The 15,084-nt window shown below is 35.7% G+C and overlaps 1 protein-coding gene and 1 pseudogene across 5 annotated transcripts in view; one reads left to right on the forward strand and one right to left on the reverse strand.

Moving 5' to 3' along the window:
- The window catches only part of ANKRD17 (ankyrin repeat domain 17), a 157,616-nt gene that overhangs the window by 28,959 nt on the left and 113,573 nt on the right, over window positions 1-15,084 (forward strand). Inside the window, exon 1 of one of the 5 annotated variants that reach the window (XM_023513405.1) lies at window positions 6,972-7,731. The exons of the other annotated variants lie outside the window; for them this stretch is intronic. Within the exon in view, the coding sequence (XP_023369173.1) occupies window positions 7,678-7,731 (54 nt within the window). The 5' untranslated portion in view covers window positions 6,972-7,677. Of the gene's footprint in view, window positions 1-6,971; window positions 7,732-15,084 lie in introns of those variants that run through there. 5 annotated transcript variants of the gene reach the window in all.
- On the reverse strand, window positions 11,992-12,091 carry LOC111725403 (annotated as a pseudogene).

The following is a 15,084-nucleotide window of genomic DNA, read 5'->3' on the forward strand; positions in this document are numbered from 1 at the left end:
TAAGCATGCTAGAGGGATATGTGTTATAAACATAAAAAGGTTACTAAGTATTGTCTTTTGTCTTACACAGCATTAATTTTTGTTGGATATTTATTTAATGGTAACTGAGCGTCTGAAATTTGGAGGTGGGGTGTTGAATCTAATTGTACTATTACTTCTTACATAACTGTAGTATGAGATGTGTTTATGATGACCAAAGAGGTAGTTCACAGTTACATTGGGTGAGATCAGTATTTTTTTTATGTACATATGTATATGAGTAGTGGTGGAGTCCTATCTATCTGTGTGTCCAGCTGGAGAACTTTGGAATGTCATAGTCATGCTCTGAGGTTTTCTTTATGTAAAGATTCCTAAAGGACCTTTATGCTTGGTATCAACTTAGTGGAAAAGGGAATGGTGCTATGTTTTGCAGTTTTTAGCCTACTCATTGGTGCATGGAGACAGTTTGATTTAACACATTTCTTAATTGATTAAATTAAGAGTTTAAAACAGTTTAGAGAGAGGATGAAATGCATCAATCTTTCCTATACTCTCACAACATAAAATACTTCTGTGACTTCAGATATATGGGTTTTTTCCTGTACACCGAACAAGAGTTATTCTGTAACAGTCACCAGCCAGCTGTTGTCTTACTCAGTTATATTCTGACAGCATACCTGGAGATAATATCAGATGCCACAAGTTGAGGGCTCAAACTTGCAGGACTGCCACCCACTTTAGATGCCAGTCACAAGCTCCCAGTTGTTTTACCAACTGACTGTAAACCAAGGTTCCCACAATCTCTTCTTTGGTTTGATTAATTTGCTAGGGCGGTTCACAAAACTAAGGAAACACTTAAATTTACCAGTATATTATAAGGAATATTACAGAAGATACAGGTGAAGAGAAGCATAGAGTGGGGTGTGGAAGAGGGTGAGGAGCCTCTGTGGCCTCTCAGTGTGCTGTCCTGCAGTTACCGCCATTGTGTTCTGCCACATGGAAGCTCTTGAAGCTTTCTTTTTGGGTTTTTATGGAGACTTTGTTACATAGGCATGATTGATTAAACCATTGGCCATTGGTGATCAGTTTAACTTTTAGCCCCTCTCTCTACCTTGGAGATTGGGGGGAGGGGTGGTAGGGCTAAAAATCCTGACCCTGTAATTGTGGCTTGGTCTTTCTTGGTTATCAACTCCATCTTGAAGCTTCCTGGGGGCTGCCAACTTTCAGTCAAATCATTAAGCATACAGAAAGACACATCACTTTGAAGATCCTAAGGATTTTAGGAGTTGTATGCCAGGAAACTGGACAAAGACCAGAAACCAAGTATGTACTTCACAACATCATATGCCGTCTTGTACTTGCTGGCAGGCAAACTGTTCAAGGTTTGTTTCAAATAGACTGAGGCTAGTAGTAGCAGGGTGGTAGTAGATACCTTGAGACTAGACTGAGTGGAGTTTGTTGTCAGGGACCCCACACCATCAAAGTACCAGAGGAGGAGAGCCAGCGACAGCAATGGGATTCCATGTTTACTTGGGTGGTTTTTACATCCAGATTATTCTCCTATTTTTAGTTGCCTGGAGCTGTTTCTTCAGCCCCCTGAGGTGGTAGAAATCGGTGACTCTAAAATGTTGGCTTTGAATTTAAGCTTTTCCTTTTCAATTTTAATTTTTATACCCATCCACTTCTCCCCCCACCCCCAGCTCTGTGTGTGTGTGTGTATATATAGGGATGTGAGTGTGTGTTTGTGTGGTGTGTGTGTGTGTGTTTTGGTACCTGTTGCTTTAGAACAGAGGACAATTCACGTTTTGCTGATTAGATTGAAAGTGCTTATGCCATTGATAGATTTAGTCTATTTAAAAACAAAAACACTGAAGTAATTTCTATCTTGCATGTACTTGTGTTTATCTTTATTTTGAAAGTACTGTACAATGGATAAATTTCAGGGATTTCAATGTGAACTAAAAACAATAAGTACTTTATCAATTTTGTATGTAATGACCCTGCTGTGAAATATGGGAGAATGGATTTATGGTGTGATTTATCATGGGTAGAGACAACTAATGCAAATGTCCAACACATAGCTATTACTGGGGGTGTAAAAAAAAAGGGATCATTGCTTCGTTTTTCTGCTTGGTTTAGTATGTTACTTATATTTGGATGAAACTGTATGTTTTCTACATAGCAAACATCTGGAAGAAGCATTTTGTATTTATTATAATTCTCTTTTGCGGCTCATTGCCTATAGATCAGCGGCTAGGGCGCTAGCCACATACACTGGAGCTGGCCGGTATTAACCCAGCCTGGGCCTTGCCAAACAACAATGACAGCTACAACCAAAAAATAGCCAGGCATTGTGGGCAGGTGCCTGTAGTCCCAGCTACGTGGGAGGCTGAGGCAAGAGAATAGCTTAAGCCCAAGAGTTGGAGGTTGCTGTGAGCTGTGATGCCACAGCACTCTACCCAGGGTGACAGCTTGAGACTCTTGTCTCCAAAAAAAAATTCTCTTTTGCACTAAGTTGAATCTCAGGTTTTACTTATTAATTTGATTAGAGAAGAATAGAAAGGGATTAATCAGAGAAGAAAAAAAATTATGGAGGATTTTAATGTTTAAACTTTGTCAGGAATCAGGATTGAGGTCTTCTAGGTTGTTGATGCTGAGAGGTGAACTGATTCTGTTTACCATTCTGTATCTAAACTCTGCCACCTAATAAGCACTCAGTAAATATTTGTATAAATGAATGATCAAAATGCTAATAAAGGGGGCCAGGCTCATGCTTAGGCCTGTAATCCTAGCACTCTGGAAGGCCAAGGTGGGTGGATTGCCTTAGTTCATGGGTTCGAGACCAGCCTGAGCAAGAGTGAGACCCCATCTCTAAAAATAGCTGGGCATTGTGGCAGGCACCTATAGTCCCTGCTACTCGGGAGGCTGAGGCAAGAGAATCCCTTGAGCCCAGGAATCTGAGGTTGATGTGAGCTGTGTGCCATGCACGGCACTCTACCAGAGGCCACAAAGTGAGACTCTGTCTCCAAAAAAAAAAAAAAAGGTTTGCTAGGACATTGATTGATTGATTGATTGATTGCAGTATTTGGCTGGGACTGGGTTTGAACCTGTCACCTCTGGCACATTGTGCCGGCACCCTACTCCTTTGAGCCACAGGCACCACTGTGGACTTTCTATATTATTAGCTTTGAGAAAAATTTCAGTTAAGCAATAAAATGAATATTCTTAAATACTTAAAATTAATATTATAAAATGATAATACTTTTTTTCATGTTTAGAAAATAGGATTGGATGGCTTTTGCATTATTGTATTTACAAGGTTACAAGTTATATATCCTTAACTTTGGTTTGAGATTCCTTGAAAAGTAGAAATGAAGAGGAACTAAGAATAACTGTGGAACATGTTTTATAATTGATGCTGATTTCAGATCTGGATTTTTTTTTTTTTTATCAGAGTGAAGGAAACAGAACACAACCACACATATGCATATTTACAGTAGGAAAAACCCAAAGTCTATAATTTACATACACAAAAAGATGAGATGTAGATTTTTAATAGACTTGTTCAGTGCGTACATTTTGACAGGTGAAGTTGTTCCAGGTTGATTTTTTTTTTTTTTTGAGACCGAGTTTCACTTTGTCAGCTCAGTAGAGTGCTGTACCATCACAGCTCACAGCAACCTCCAGCTCTTGGGCTTAGATGTTTCTCTTACTTCAGCGTCTTGTTCCAGACTTTTTTTCTAGTACTTCTTATGCAGGTGGGTGAAACCGTTACATTTGTTCTACTACCAATTACCTGCCCTTTTTCTGTTTGAAAATGTGAATTTTGAAGTGTTGCTATTTCCTGTATAGAAAAAAAATTTGAGGAGAACAAAACTCCTTTATAAGGAATTTTTGATTTGAAAAAAGTTGTGCACAGGAACAAAGTAGGGTCATTGCTTGTCAGCACATTTTTTGTTTCTTCTTCTTTTTCTTCTTAAGAGACAAGGTCTCACTGTGTTGCTAAGGCTGGAATATAGTGGTGTGGTCATAGCTCTCTGTCACCCTGAACCCCTGGCCTCAGGCAGTCTTCTTAGCTTAGTCTTCTAAGTAGCTGGGACAACAGGTGCATGTCACCACACCTGATTCATTTTTAAAATTTGTGGAGATAGGGTCTTTCTGTGTTGCTCAGGCAGGTTTCAAATTCCTGGCCTCAAGTGAGCCTCCTGTCTTAGCCTCCTAAAGGTGTGAGCCACTACCCGGGGCCTTGATGTTTCTCTGTATTTTTTATTTTGTCCCCCCCCCTTTTTTTTGTTAAAGGAAAACAATGCTAGTCCTAAGTATCTAAATCAAATTGTAAATGTTTAAATATCTCTCATCCAATTTAGGTATTTATTGAGCTTTTTCCATTTTTGCCTCCTTTTTAATGAGATGATCCTCTCTTCACTTTGGACATTTAAATTGCATTTAATTAAAACATTTATGATTTTAAGTTATTTTATATGTTGTTTTACATTTGTTTGCATAGCTTACTATGCTAACATTACTTGCAGTTTTTCAGGGGGGAGGGGGTGTCAGCAAGAAATGAAAGATATTGTGCCATTGATACCCTATTTTTTTTCTTGTTTTGTTTTTTTTTGTAGAGATGGGATCTCACTGTGTTGCCCAGCTTTGTTGAACTTCTGGGTTCAAGTGATCCTTCTCTCTCGGCTTTCAAAGTGATTATAGGGATGAGCCATGTTACCTAGCCTAACATGCATTTTAGATACATGGAAAACCTTTTTTTTTTTTTTTTTTGCCTGAAAAATAAGATTGAACTGGAAGTTGGGTCACTTTTAGGATGATGGGCCTTAAGATGGACACGTTATGAATCTCTTTTCACATCCTTTTACCCAGAGTATCCTGCTGTAGCATTCATAATTGTATTAACAAAAAGGATTAGAAAGCAAAGTTAGGGGGAAAACAATTATTTTGTTATATAACAGCAAGTTGCAGAAGTTTAGATTGTTTATATTGAATACTTCTAATGTCTTATTTCAGTAATTTAAAGATACAGTCAAAACCATCATATTTTGGTCATCAGAAATTATTACTAGGACTAGCAATAATTTAAAAGGGATTAGGATGTCTTACTGAATATCAGATGATTCTTTTATTTTTATTTAATAAAAAAATACTTAACTGCTTGGGCCTGAGATTGCTGGCCCTGCATGTGTATTGGTGAACAAAGTGTTATCCACTTTCAACAGTGTTGCCTGCTTTCTTCTGGTATATAAGAGAGACAGATAATAAAGGGTATATAAATATCCATAATTCCACAGATGTGTAGTCACATATTTATTGTTAAAAACTTAACAGGAAACATCAGAAAATATGAAAAGCACGCCATAATTCTACAGCAGAAAGGAAGGGAAGAGTGAATGGTTTGATTGACTTGAGTCTTAAAAGTGGCCCCATTTCTTGTCAAATAAAGCATTTAGAAAGCCTGTTGTTGGCTTATGGGAGAAAAAAAAATCAGCATATAGATTCCTTGAACTCAGACTTGTGCTTGTTTGCTTACATTGGAAGAATATTTAAGAAAGGGAAACCTTGTTTATGACTTATCTTAAGTCTAATGATGGAGCAGTTTATTTGAAGCATATAGAAAAAATTGACCTGGAAAGTAGGAAATAATAAAAGCCAGTTTAATAGTTTCTCTTTAGGTCAAGTCTCCACAGTGAACATTATTTTATATGAGAAGCCTCCAATTGTCAGGCATACCCATACATAAAGGTAAACACCAGGTAAGGTCTGAGGGAAAATCATTTGTTTGCCATTATTTCCATAGTCTTCGGAGTTTGAATCTGGATTTATACCTGCTATATAAGTGTGTGTCCTGTTTGAGATTTGGTTTCTTCATCTGTAAATTGAGAATAATACCACCTAAAGAAAGTGTAGTTGATGGTTCCAGGGATGAACTCTGCAACCTCTCGCCTAGGTTTAAATTTTAGCTTCTCAGCTTATTTAGCATAGCTGAGAATAATTGGGTGAGTTGGATAACCTTCTTGCCCCATGTTCTACGTATATAAAAAATGGAATAATAATAACACCTTTGGGGTTATTGTGAGAATTATAAATGAGTTATATATATAAAGCATTTAAAATGGCATATAGTAAGCAACATGCACTTAATAGTATTATTTTTAAGTTATTGTGATATAGGTTAGCTGTGTAACATGTTTACCACCCTCCCCCCAAAGTCTCATATTGCCTGGCATAGTAAATGTGCCTCTTTACTAAAATCAGAAACCTCTTTGAGGAAACCTTATGTATCCAGTTAACTGTACTTTGAACAGTTTCTCATATATAATAGATATTTCAAGTTGAATGAATATTATCCTATTTTACAGATTAATGAACTGAGGCACAAGAGAACTCTAAAATATTAATCTTTCTACCAAAATAGGGCATTACTTAGAGGACTATTACTGACAATGTCATTCGTATCATCACTTTTCTAGTTTAGATTTGGCCATATGAGTTAATGTCTATTAACTCCATCCATTTTTTCCTGTCCCCTCCCACCCCCCCAACTTCCCCCCCACTCCCCCAACTTCCCCCCCACTCCCACTCCCACTCCCGCCTTTAAAAATTTTCTTCAGTTAGGTTAGGAAAATTGAGACTGGAAGAACTATTTATCTTAGAATTATTCGCTTGATTAATTAGTTTGGACATTTGAAGGATCACTTCAAGTTCAATTTGTATGGCACTCCTACAGGTGTAGGGTAATTTTATTATTGCCACAGAGCATAAAATATTGTTCCTTTTCCAGTGCATTTTTCATAAAACTTTGACAATGTAACATATTTTCCTAAGAGGTTCAATTATAGCAATGAATATAGTATAAATTGGCTTCTTAGTCACTCACTTTATTTGCTGTTTGATGATTCAGATATAGTGTCTCTAAATTTCATTTTTCTGGGTGTTATTAGCCCCTTAGAGTATTTATGCTAAGGGAAAAAAATAGGCCATTTCTTTGGTTAGCTAATAAAGTTAAAGACATTACTAGAAAATGAAGATACTATGGTATATTAGGGCTTGCTTCAGTAAATGGAAATTATTTTAATGTTAATTTCTTCCTGGTAGATATTTAGAAACAGATTAGTTTATAGAAAACCAATTTACTGTTACAAAAATCTACACAAGGACAATTATTTTTGACTTTCGAGTCTTAACTATAATGTGTATATTGTATAATCCGTTCGCCTGATGTAGCAGATTCCTCATTTGGCATTATCATGCTCCTTCTTTGCGTCTTTAATACAGCCATTAATCTCACTATAAGGCTTTACTAAGGATAAATTGCTGCGTAACCCACTTCAACCTCTTTTGTTCAACCAGGAAGCCAGACGTGGTAAATAGCTTTTTAAAGAATATGTAGTTATTTCTTTTTTGAAATTTTAGGATTATAAATTTGAAATGGTAAAATAAGAGACTTAATTTTGTCTGTTGAAATTACTTGATAGAAGTTTTCTTTGGAATAGAGCTTCTGTATCTTTAAAAAATACACAGTGAGTCACCCCCTGCTCTTTTGGTAGATGCCTGGCTAGTGAACAGCTAAGCTGCTTTAGGCATGTAATAGAACATTCCATTTCCTGTTCCCTTGCTGACACAGAGGAGTGTTCCTGCTGGCAATGATCTAATCATAGTGCAGTAAGAAACATGGCAGTTTGATAAAACATGGTGGAGACAGCGGCTGAAATGGAAGCATATGTTCTAGAAGACATTCTTGAGGTAGGGTTAGGTTTGTAAATGAATTGAAAGTTGTAATCTGAACAAAGAAATCTTATCTGCTGAAATTATTTTACAGATGAATAGATTAGAGGAGAGAGCAAAGAGAGGGAGAGCATAAAAGCAAGGCAGGGTCAGACCTTATTCCGTGTGAGTATGTGTCAGTCTGGTTCACATGATCACTAAAGGAGTCTAGATTAATTTTGTTTAAGCTTTATGTTTCATAAATTCTAGATGTACATTTGGTAGGGAAAAGAGGGGCACTCAGACTTAGTAAAAAGCCTTGTGCTGGTGCTGACCTTTAGATTAACTCATTACAAGGTGGGGTCTGCAAAGCAGCTCTTAGGTTTAGTATCATGTATCTTAGAATTCATTTACGTGTCAAAGCCTAAAGCTTTCTTGCAGTTAACACTTAAAAACAGCTGGTTATTTTAGGTTAAAAGTAAGCTTATATATCCATCTAATTGATTAATCTATCTGGTACACTATGGTCCTAGATTTTTCGTGAGACTTTGATTATTATAAAATACATTATTAAATTAAAAATTTAAAACTCTTAGAATTTAGGACATTAATCCTAGAGAGCTGTCAATAAAAATTTTCTGTAATTTGAGTTATGAGAATTTGAATTTTATATGTATATATCAATTTTATAAGAACCTATTTGAGTAAAAATGAATCCAAGGAAATACATGTCAAAGTGAAACTATAATTTATTTTGGTTTTGAGTGCAGTGTACTGTCAAAAATTTGTATTTATGGGTATAGCTGTTTAAATCCCATATTCTTATCTTTGGGGTTTCAGGGTATTTTATTTTTTCATTCAGAAAAACTGGCTAATTCAGATAAAGAGGCTTCATAGTGGAGAGTGGTATTCTTAATACTTAGACTGATGAGATAATTTATTAACTATTTCACTGTCTGAAAAGGTCAAGAAATTTTATTGTGGGGAGAGGGCTTGGGAGAAGAAGCTGCAAAAGGAAGCTAGGCGGGGTTAGTAGGAGAAAAAAGCCTATGCGCATTATAAAGTGCTGCATGATCAATGAGTGTTTTCTGGAGTCCCTCAGTGTGTGCTTGGAGCTGACATTGCAGCAAGTCTCATGGTTGTTCTGCAGAATGAAAACTGATTCCATTGTATTATCTACCTCTCTGCAGACACCTGCCAACGTGCTTTTCCTTCCTTTCCTAAGAGCTGTTGTCTGAGTTGAATTGTGGTTAATTTTTATTCTTTTCCTTTAAAAAAATTTTTTTTCTTTGATACTATTAGTGAATTTCCTTAAAGATGGTATGGTGAAATTATTTACTTAGAAATAGTGGTATGTACTTTCATCAAGGGACTTTAGTAATTGTGGGTGGTCACATTACTTTTTAGTGGCTCAGTTTAAACAAGTTTAATCAGGTTGTAAAGTTCTAGCAATATGTTTAGATTTACTTTTTAAAATAGTGTTGCTTTGGATGTTAAAGAAGTATTTGATATTGATAAATATTTGACAATTTTCCTTTTGCATTTTTAGCTTGTAACAGATTTTACAAGTCCTATTTATTTTCTGGGGAAAAACTCATTTTAGCAAAGTTTGTGCTCTTATGTGTAGATTTTTAAAATGCTGTCTCAACAATTGGCTTTTCATTGTTTCTGTTAACATTTGTTTTGTGTGATGTTAGGATTTTGCATTACTAAATTTACTCATTGTTACTAGTTATTAAAAGCAATTCACAAGTTTTAATTGTTTATCCAAATTTTCGATCTATCTTAATTCAGTTTCTATATACCTGTTGCATTAAGCAACACTAAATGAGTCATTTTTTTCTTTATTTAAAATTTTATTTCATTTAATTGAATATTTGTCAATAATTGGCAGACTAGATATGAAAATTTTCTAAGAAGTAAAAAAAGAAGCTTATTTTCCAGAATTATAAATACTTATGACCTAATGCTAAAAATAAAATTGTAAAGAATAAATTTGCTAACTCTAAAACTAAATTTACCATTTTCTAAAGCACCTCTTATTGCAAGTGAATAGACATGTGTTATATAATGAGCTTTCCATCTTTTTCAAACATTTAACTCCTCAAATAAATGTCCAGTAATGGATAATGAAGTTCATCTGCACACCACACTGACAGTTTTATTATTGAGTGATGTCAAATTTATCACTCTAACTTCACCTTTGTGATTCTGTTTATCGAACACAGGGATTTTATGTAGATTCTGTTTATTTACATTAAATTAACATTGAACTTATATTTTTTTTGATTTTTGTAACTTGGTCTTTTGAATCAGAATTTTTAAAAAAGTGCTCTTATTAAATCTTAGAAAAAAGAAACTTGAAATCAGTATCATTAGTGAATATAGTGCAAGTTAATTCTCATAATGCTAATGATTTAGCTTTTACACTGTGTTTGCTTATTTATAAACATATATATCTCCATGTTTTTATGTTGAATTTTAGATCTTTAATATCTTAAGTAAAATGTTGTATCTAAAATTTATAATAAAGGGCCGGGAGCCATGTCTCATGCCTGTAATCCTAGCCCCATGGAAGGCCAAGGAAGGTAGATCACTTGAGCTCCGGAGTTTGAGATCTGCCTGAGCAAGAGTGAGACCCATCTCTAAAAAAACTAGCCCATTGTGGCAGAAGCCTGTAGTCCCAGCTACCTGGGAGGCTGAGGCAAGAGGATTGCTTGAGCCCAGGAGTTGGAGGTTGCTGTGAGCTATGATGCCATAGTACTCTACCCACTCTACCCAGGGCAACAAAGTGAGACTCTGTCTCCAAAAAGAAAAAAAAAATTAGAATAAAACAAAAGGTTGATTTTAGTTTACATCATTCTTTCAACAATCCAATGTAATGGATTAAATAGAATAACTTGGTTATTTAAATGATTCAAATAACACAGTAATTTTCTTCTCCAAAGCATAGTAGTCAGAGTGTTTCTGGTTTTTTTTTTTTTGCTTACCTTCCATAAAAGGAGTTAATGCTCAGGAAGGTAGCCAAATACAGACAGTAGAAAATAAGGCTGAGAGCCCATATAAATTTCTCTTGTTGTGTTTATATTATTTTTCCTGAGACATAAGTATAATAGAATTTTGATGATTTTCCGGTATGTTACATGTAATAATGGATCTTAATACAGAAGAAAGATCAGTAGGAAGAAAAAAGTCTTCCAAATTTTGGTTTCTTTGTATAACCACATTTTACATGATCAAGAGTTATATATGTAAACGTGAGGTTTATAGGCCTTTAAAAAATTGTTATAATCCTTTTTTCTCACTCTATCACCCAGGCTAGCATGCAGTGGCAAGATCATAGCTCACTGCAGCCTTGAATGCCTGAGCTCCAGCAATCCTCCCACCCATCTCAGCCTCTTGAGTAGCTAGGACTATGGGCAGGACTACAGGCGTGTGCCACCATGCTCAGCTCATAGGCATTTTTATGTGAGAACTTGAAGCAAGTCCAGGGTGGTGTCATGTGCCTATAATCCCAGCCACTTGGAAGGCTGAGGTGCGAGGATTGCTTTGAGCCCAGAAGGTTGAGACCAGTCTGGACAACATTGTGAAACTTGGCTGCTGAAAACACAGAAATCATGAAAACAATGATTTCTACATAGTCTAGTTTTATTATTTGTAATCGGACCAGTTTTAGCAGTCTTAGAAATGAGAAATTCTTAGAAATACTTCCTTTAATTCTAATCAAATTTAGAATACTTTGTTCAGGGTACAGTATTTCATATGTTTTTCCTTTAAAAAAGTAGCAGCTTTTATGAAAATAAAAGTAGAGTGTTGAGTATAATAATAACTCTCATGCCCAATCTTGTTCCTTTGTCAAGTAAAGCTGGGATCTCTAGTATCATCTGGGCTTGGTGTTACAGCTTATAATAATTTAAGGTAAAAGCCGCAACTCAACTATGGTTGCTCCTTAGAGAGACAGTAGATTGAGGGTTTGACCAAACCCTGTAGGTTGGAACTGAATTAAGGGTCAGATTTAAGCAAAATAAATAGGTTTATTATGGAACTTTTTTAAAAATAAATTTCAGAGTGATACCTGGGTACAGATGGTTAGGTTACATTGTTTGCATTTGTTAGGTGAAGTCCAAGTTGTAGTTGAGCCGTTCACCCAGGAGGTGTGTCATATGCCCCTACATTGTGCCCATTAGGTGGGAGCACCCTAAACTCTGTCCTTACTCCTCACTGTTCCTTTCCCCTTTTTTGAATATAGTTGTATTTTTCTCTCTTATTGAGTACTTGCTTTTTCATTTCTTGTGAGACAAAAATATGGAATGCTTCACAAATTTGTGTGTCATCCTTGAGCAGGGGCCATGCTAATCTTCGGTGTAGTGTTGCAGTTTTAGTGTAAGTTATGGTTTTCCTTTTGATTTGTCAAGATTGTGTCCTAATGGTAAATAGTGCATTCTAATTGCTATTTACCATAAAAGTTATTTTGGATAATGATATCAAATCTCCATGAAGTAGAGTCTTAAGACATTTCTTTTTTTTTTTTTTTAAGACATTTCTTTATAATCTGTGAAATATATTGGCTTATGAAAAGTACACATTTATATACTGTAATGGTAAGTCTTTTGTGGATATTCTAAAGTGTGATATTTAGTGTAACCATAGTGATAGTTTTCATTAGGAAAAGTTGGACTCCTAGGATATAGGTTAGTTTAGAGACTGAAAAGTTTAGCTGAATTTGTAGATTTATAAGTTGATATAATTAATATTTTCTATTCATTAAGAGGTTTTGGAGTCAAGATGAGAATTGCTGGATAAATAGAATCTTACAATTTCACTCAAATACATGGTGCCTTTATTGTGCTACATACTTGAAATTCAATGAGGTTAGTCCAGCCTTTGTTTCACAAAGGTAAAAGTACAAAAGAAGAAATGTCTGCCATCACAGATGAATATTTGAAAACTAGATTTTACTTCATTGATTCCATCTGAATAGTTAAAACCCATGCCGAAAACCCATATTTTCAGCAGTGTCCTTGCAAACCTTATATCCATTATGCATTCTGAATTTTTCAGTAAGCAGGTATTTTTCTTTATCTGTGCACCATTAGGTTGTCTTTTATGCGTATCTGTTAGTTGTATTTATTTATGAATGTGGGGCTGTCAAGAATATCTTATGGATCCTGTTTTCATCTTTAAAACAGTGTGTATAGGCTCGGCGCCTATAGCTCAACCGGCTAAGGCGCCAGCCACGTACACCTAAGGTGGCGGGTTCGAATCCCCAGCCCGGACCCGCCAAACAACAATGACGGCTGCAACCAAAAAATAGCCAGGCGTTGTGGCGGGCGCCTGTGGTCCCAGCTACTTGGGAGGCTGAGGCAAGAGACTCGCTTGAGCCCAGGAGTTGGAGGTTGCTGTGAGCTGTAATGCCACGGCACTCTACCCAGGGGGAAAGCTTGAGGATCTGTGTCAAAAAAAAAAAAAAAAAAAACAGTGTGTATACATATGTACTATATGTACATACAACATACACCCTCACATAATATGCTTACATATACTCTGCATTTTCCCCTACCCCCACACACCCTTACATATTCTTACTACAGGTTGAGAATCCCCTATTAAAACTCCTTGTGAGCAGAAGTGTTTTGGGTTTTGGATTTTTTTCCAGATTTTGAAGTATTTGCATATATGTAAGTGATATCTTGGGGAAGAGACTCAGGCCTAAGCATGAAATTTATGTTTCATATACATTTACAATATTCTTAATATTTTTGTACATGAAACAGAGTTTTAACTGCATTTGATTGTGAGCCATTACATAAGGTCAGGTGTAGAATTTTTCACTTGTGTCATGTTAGTGCTCAAAACATTTTGGATTTTGGAGCATCTTAGATTTTCAGATTAGGTATAATCACATACATATTTGCAGTATGAATTCTCTTATTTTAAAGTCCAATTTCTTCTAAGAGTGCGACAGAAGTTACAACGTTCCTTTCATATACTGACTTTGGGGGAATGTTTGGGGTAATAGTGTAAGACATACTTATGTTAGCTGATAATCCTTATATAGAAAACTGATGTTTTAATGAAATATGGCTTACAAAAAGGTAATTTAACTAGAGTTATGTTAATTAATCTATTAACTCTTATATGAAAGTAAAGGCAGGGTTGTTCAATATGCTGCTAGTCTCACAATGATCCATCTTAGTCTAGTTTAATTAGTGGAGCGTGAATTAGAAGGGGCCTCCATCACTTACTATCTGCACATACAAGCTACAGCATTGGCAGGTTACTCGTTCTGAGTTGTGAGGGGCCTTTGTTCTGACACTTGACAAAAGCTCATTCTTACATGAAGTGTAGATACTCCATCATTGATGAGCATCAAAATCCTGTTATGCATTGGTTTTGTACCATTTACCAAACCAAAGGCTTTTCAGAAGTTGTTCATAGGTGTTAAATATCTGTGAGGTGGTAACTTTTTGTTTCATGATTGGTTGAATTAATATTGGCCATTAATAATTTGGTCTTAGACGGAATTGAACTTGTAACTTTCTGGATATGACTTCATAGGTTGGATGCCCTGGACGTGTAGTTCTATGGTGTCAATAGTGAAGCACATTAGCTGCAATTTATTGAGTATTTATGTTACTCCATACAGAGGAACTGTGCCACATGCTTGAGGTGTTAGTTTATTTAACTCAGTGATTTTGTGGGGAGGTAGAAATCTACTTTGTAGAAGGATGGTAAGGAATGAGGTAATCTGTATAAACATCTAGCACAGCATTTGTAACACATCAGTAACATTTAACTGTTAGCTATCAATCCTATGCCATCATCTCTTATTGATAGATGAAAATTTGAGCCTTAAGAGCAAATTTTCAAAGTTGTTGGTTTTTTTTTTTTTTGTTCTTAGGACTCTTTTTCACTCTGAAAAATTAAGGACTCAAAAGAGTTTTGTCCATGAAATTTATGTCTATCCATATTTATCATAATTGAAATTAAAAATCAGGAAATTTAAAACCATTTATATGTTTATTCATTTAAAGTAATGAATAATAAACCCATTACCATGTTAACATACTTGTATTCAAAAAACGATTTTCCAGAAGGAAAGCTAGTAAGATGAGTGACATTGTTTTACGTTTTTGTAGTTTTCTTTAAAGTATGGGTTAACAGAAGGTAACTAGACTCTCATTTCATATATATATTGTTTTCTTTATTTCTCTCTCTCACGTTTTTTTTCTTTTTTGAAGAGATAGGGTCCCACTGTGTTGCCTTGGCTAGAGTGCAGTGGCTCCTCAAAGGTGTGTGATCATAGCACATTGAAGCCTCAAAGGGCTCAATCCTTCTGCCTCAGTCTCCCAAATATGTGAGATTACAGGTGCATGCCACTCTAATGTAATG

The sequence above is a fragment of the Otolemur garnettii genome, unplaced genomic scaffold, assembly GCF_000181295.1.
Source record: "Otolemur garnettii isolate 467f Iridium unplaced genomic scaffold, OtoGar3 scaffold00039, whole genome shotgun sequence".
In the NCBI taxonomy this organism is placed as follows: Eukaryota; Metazoa; Chordata; class Mammalia; order Primates; family Galagidae; genus Otolemur; species Otolemur garnettii.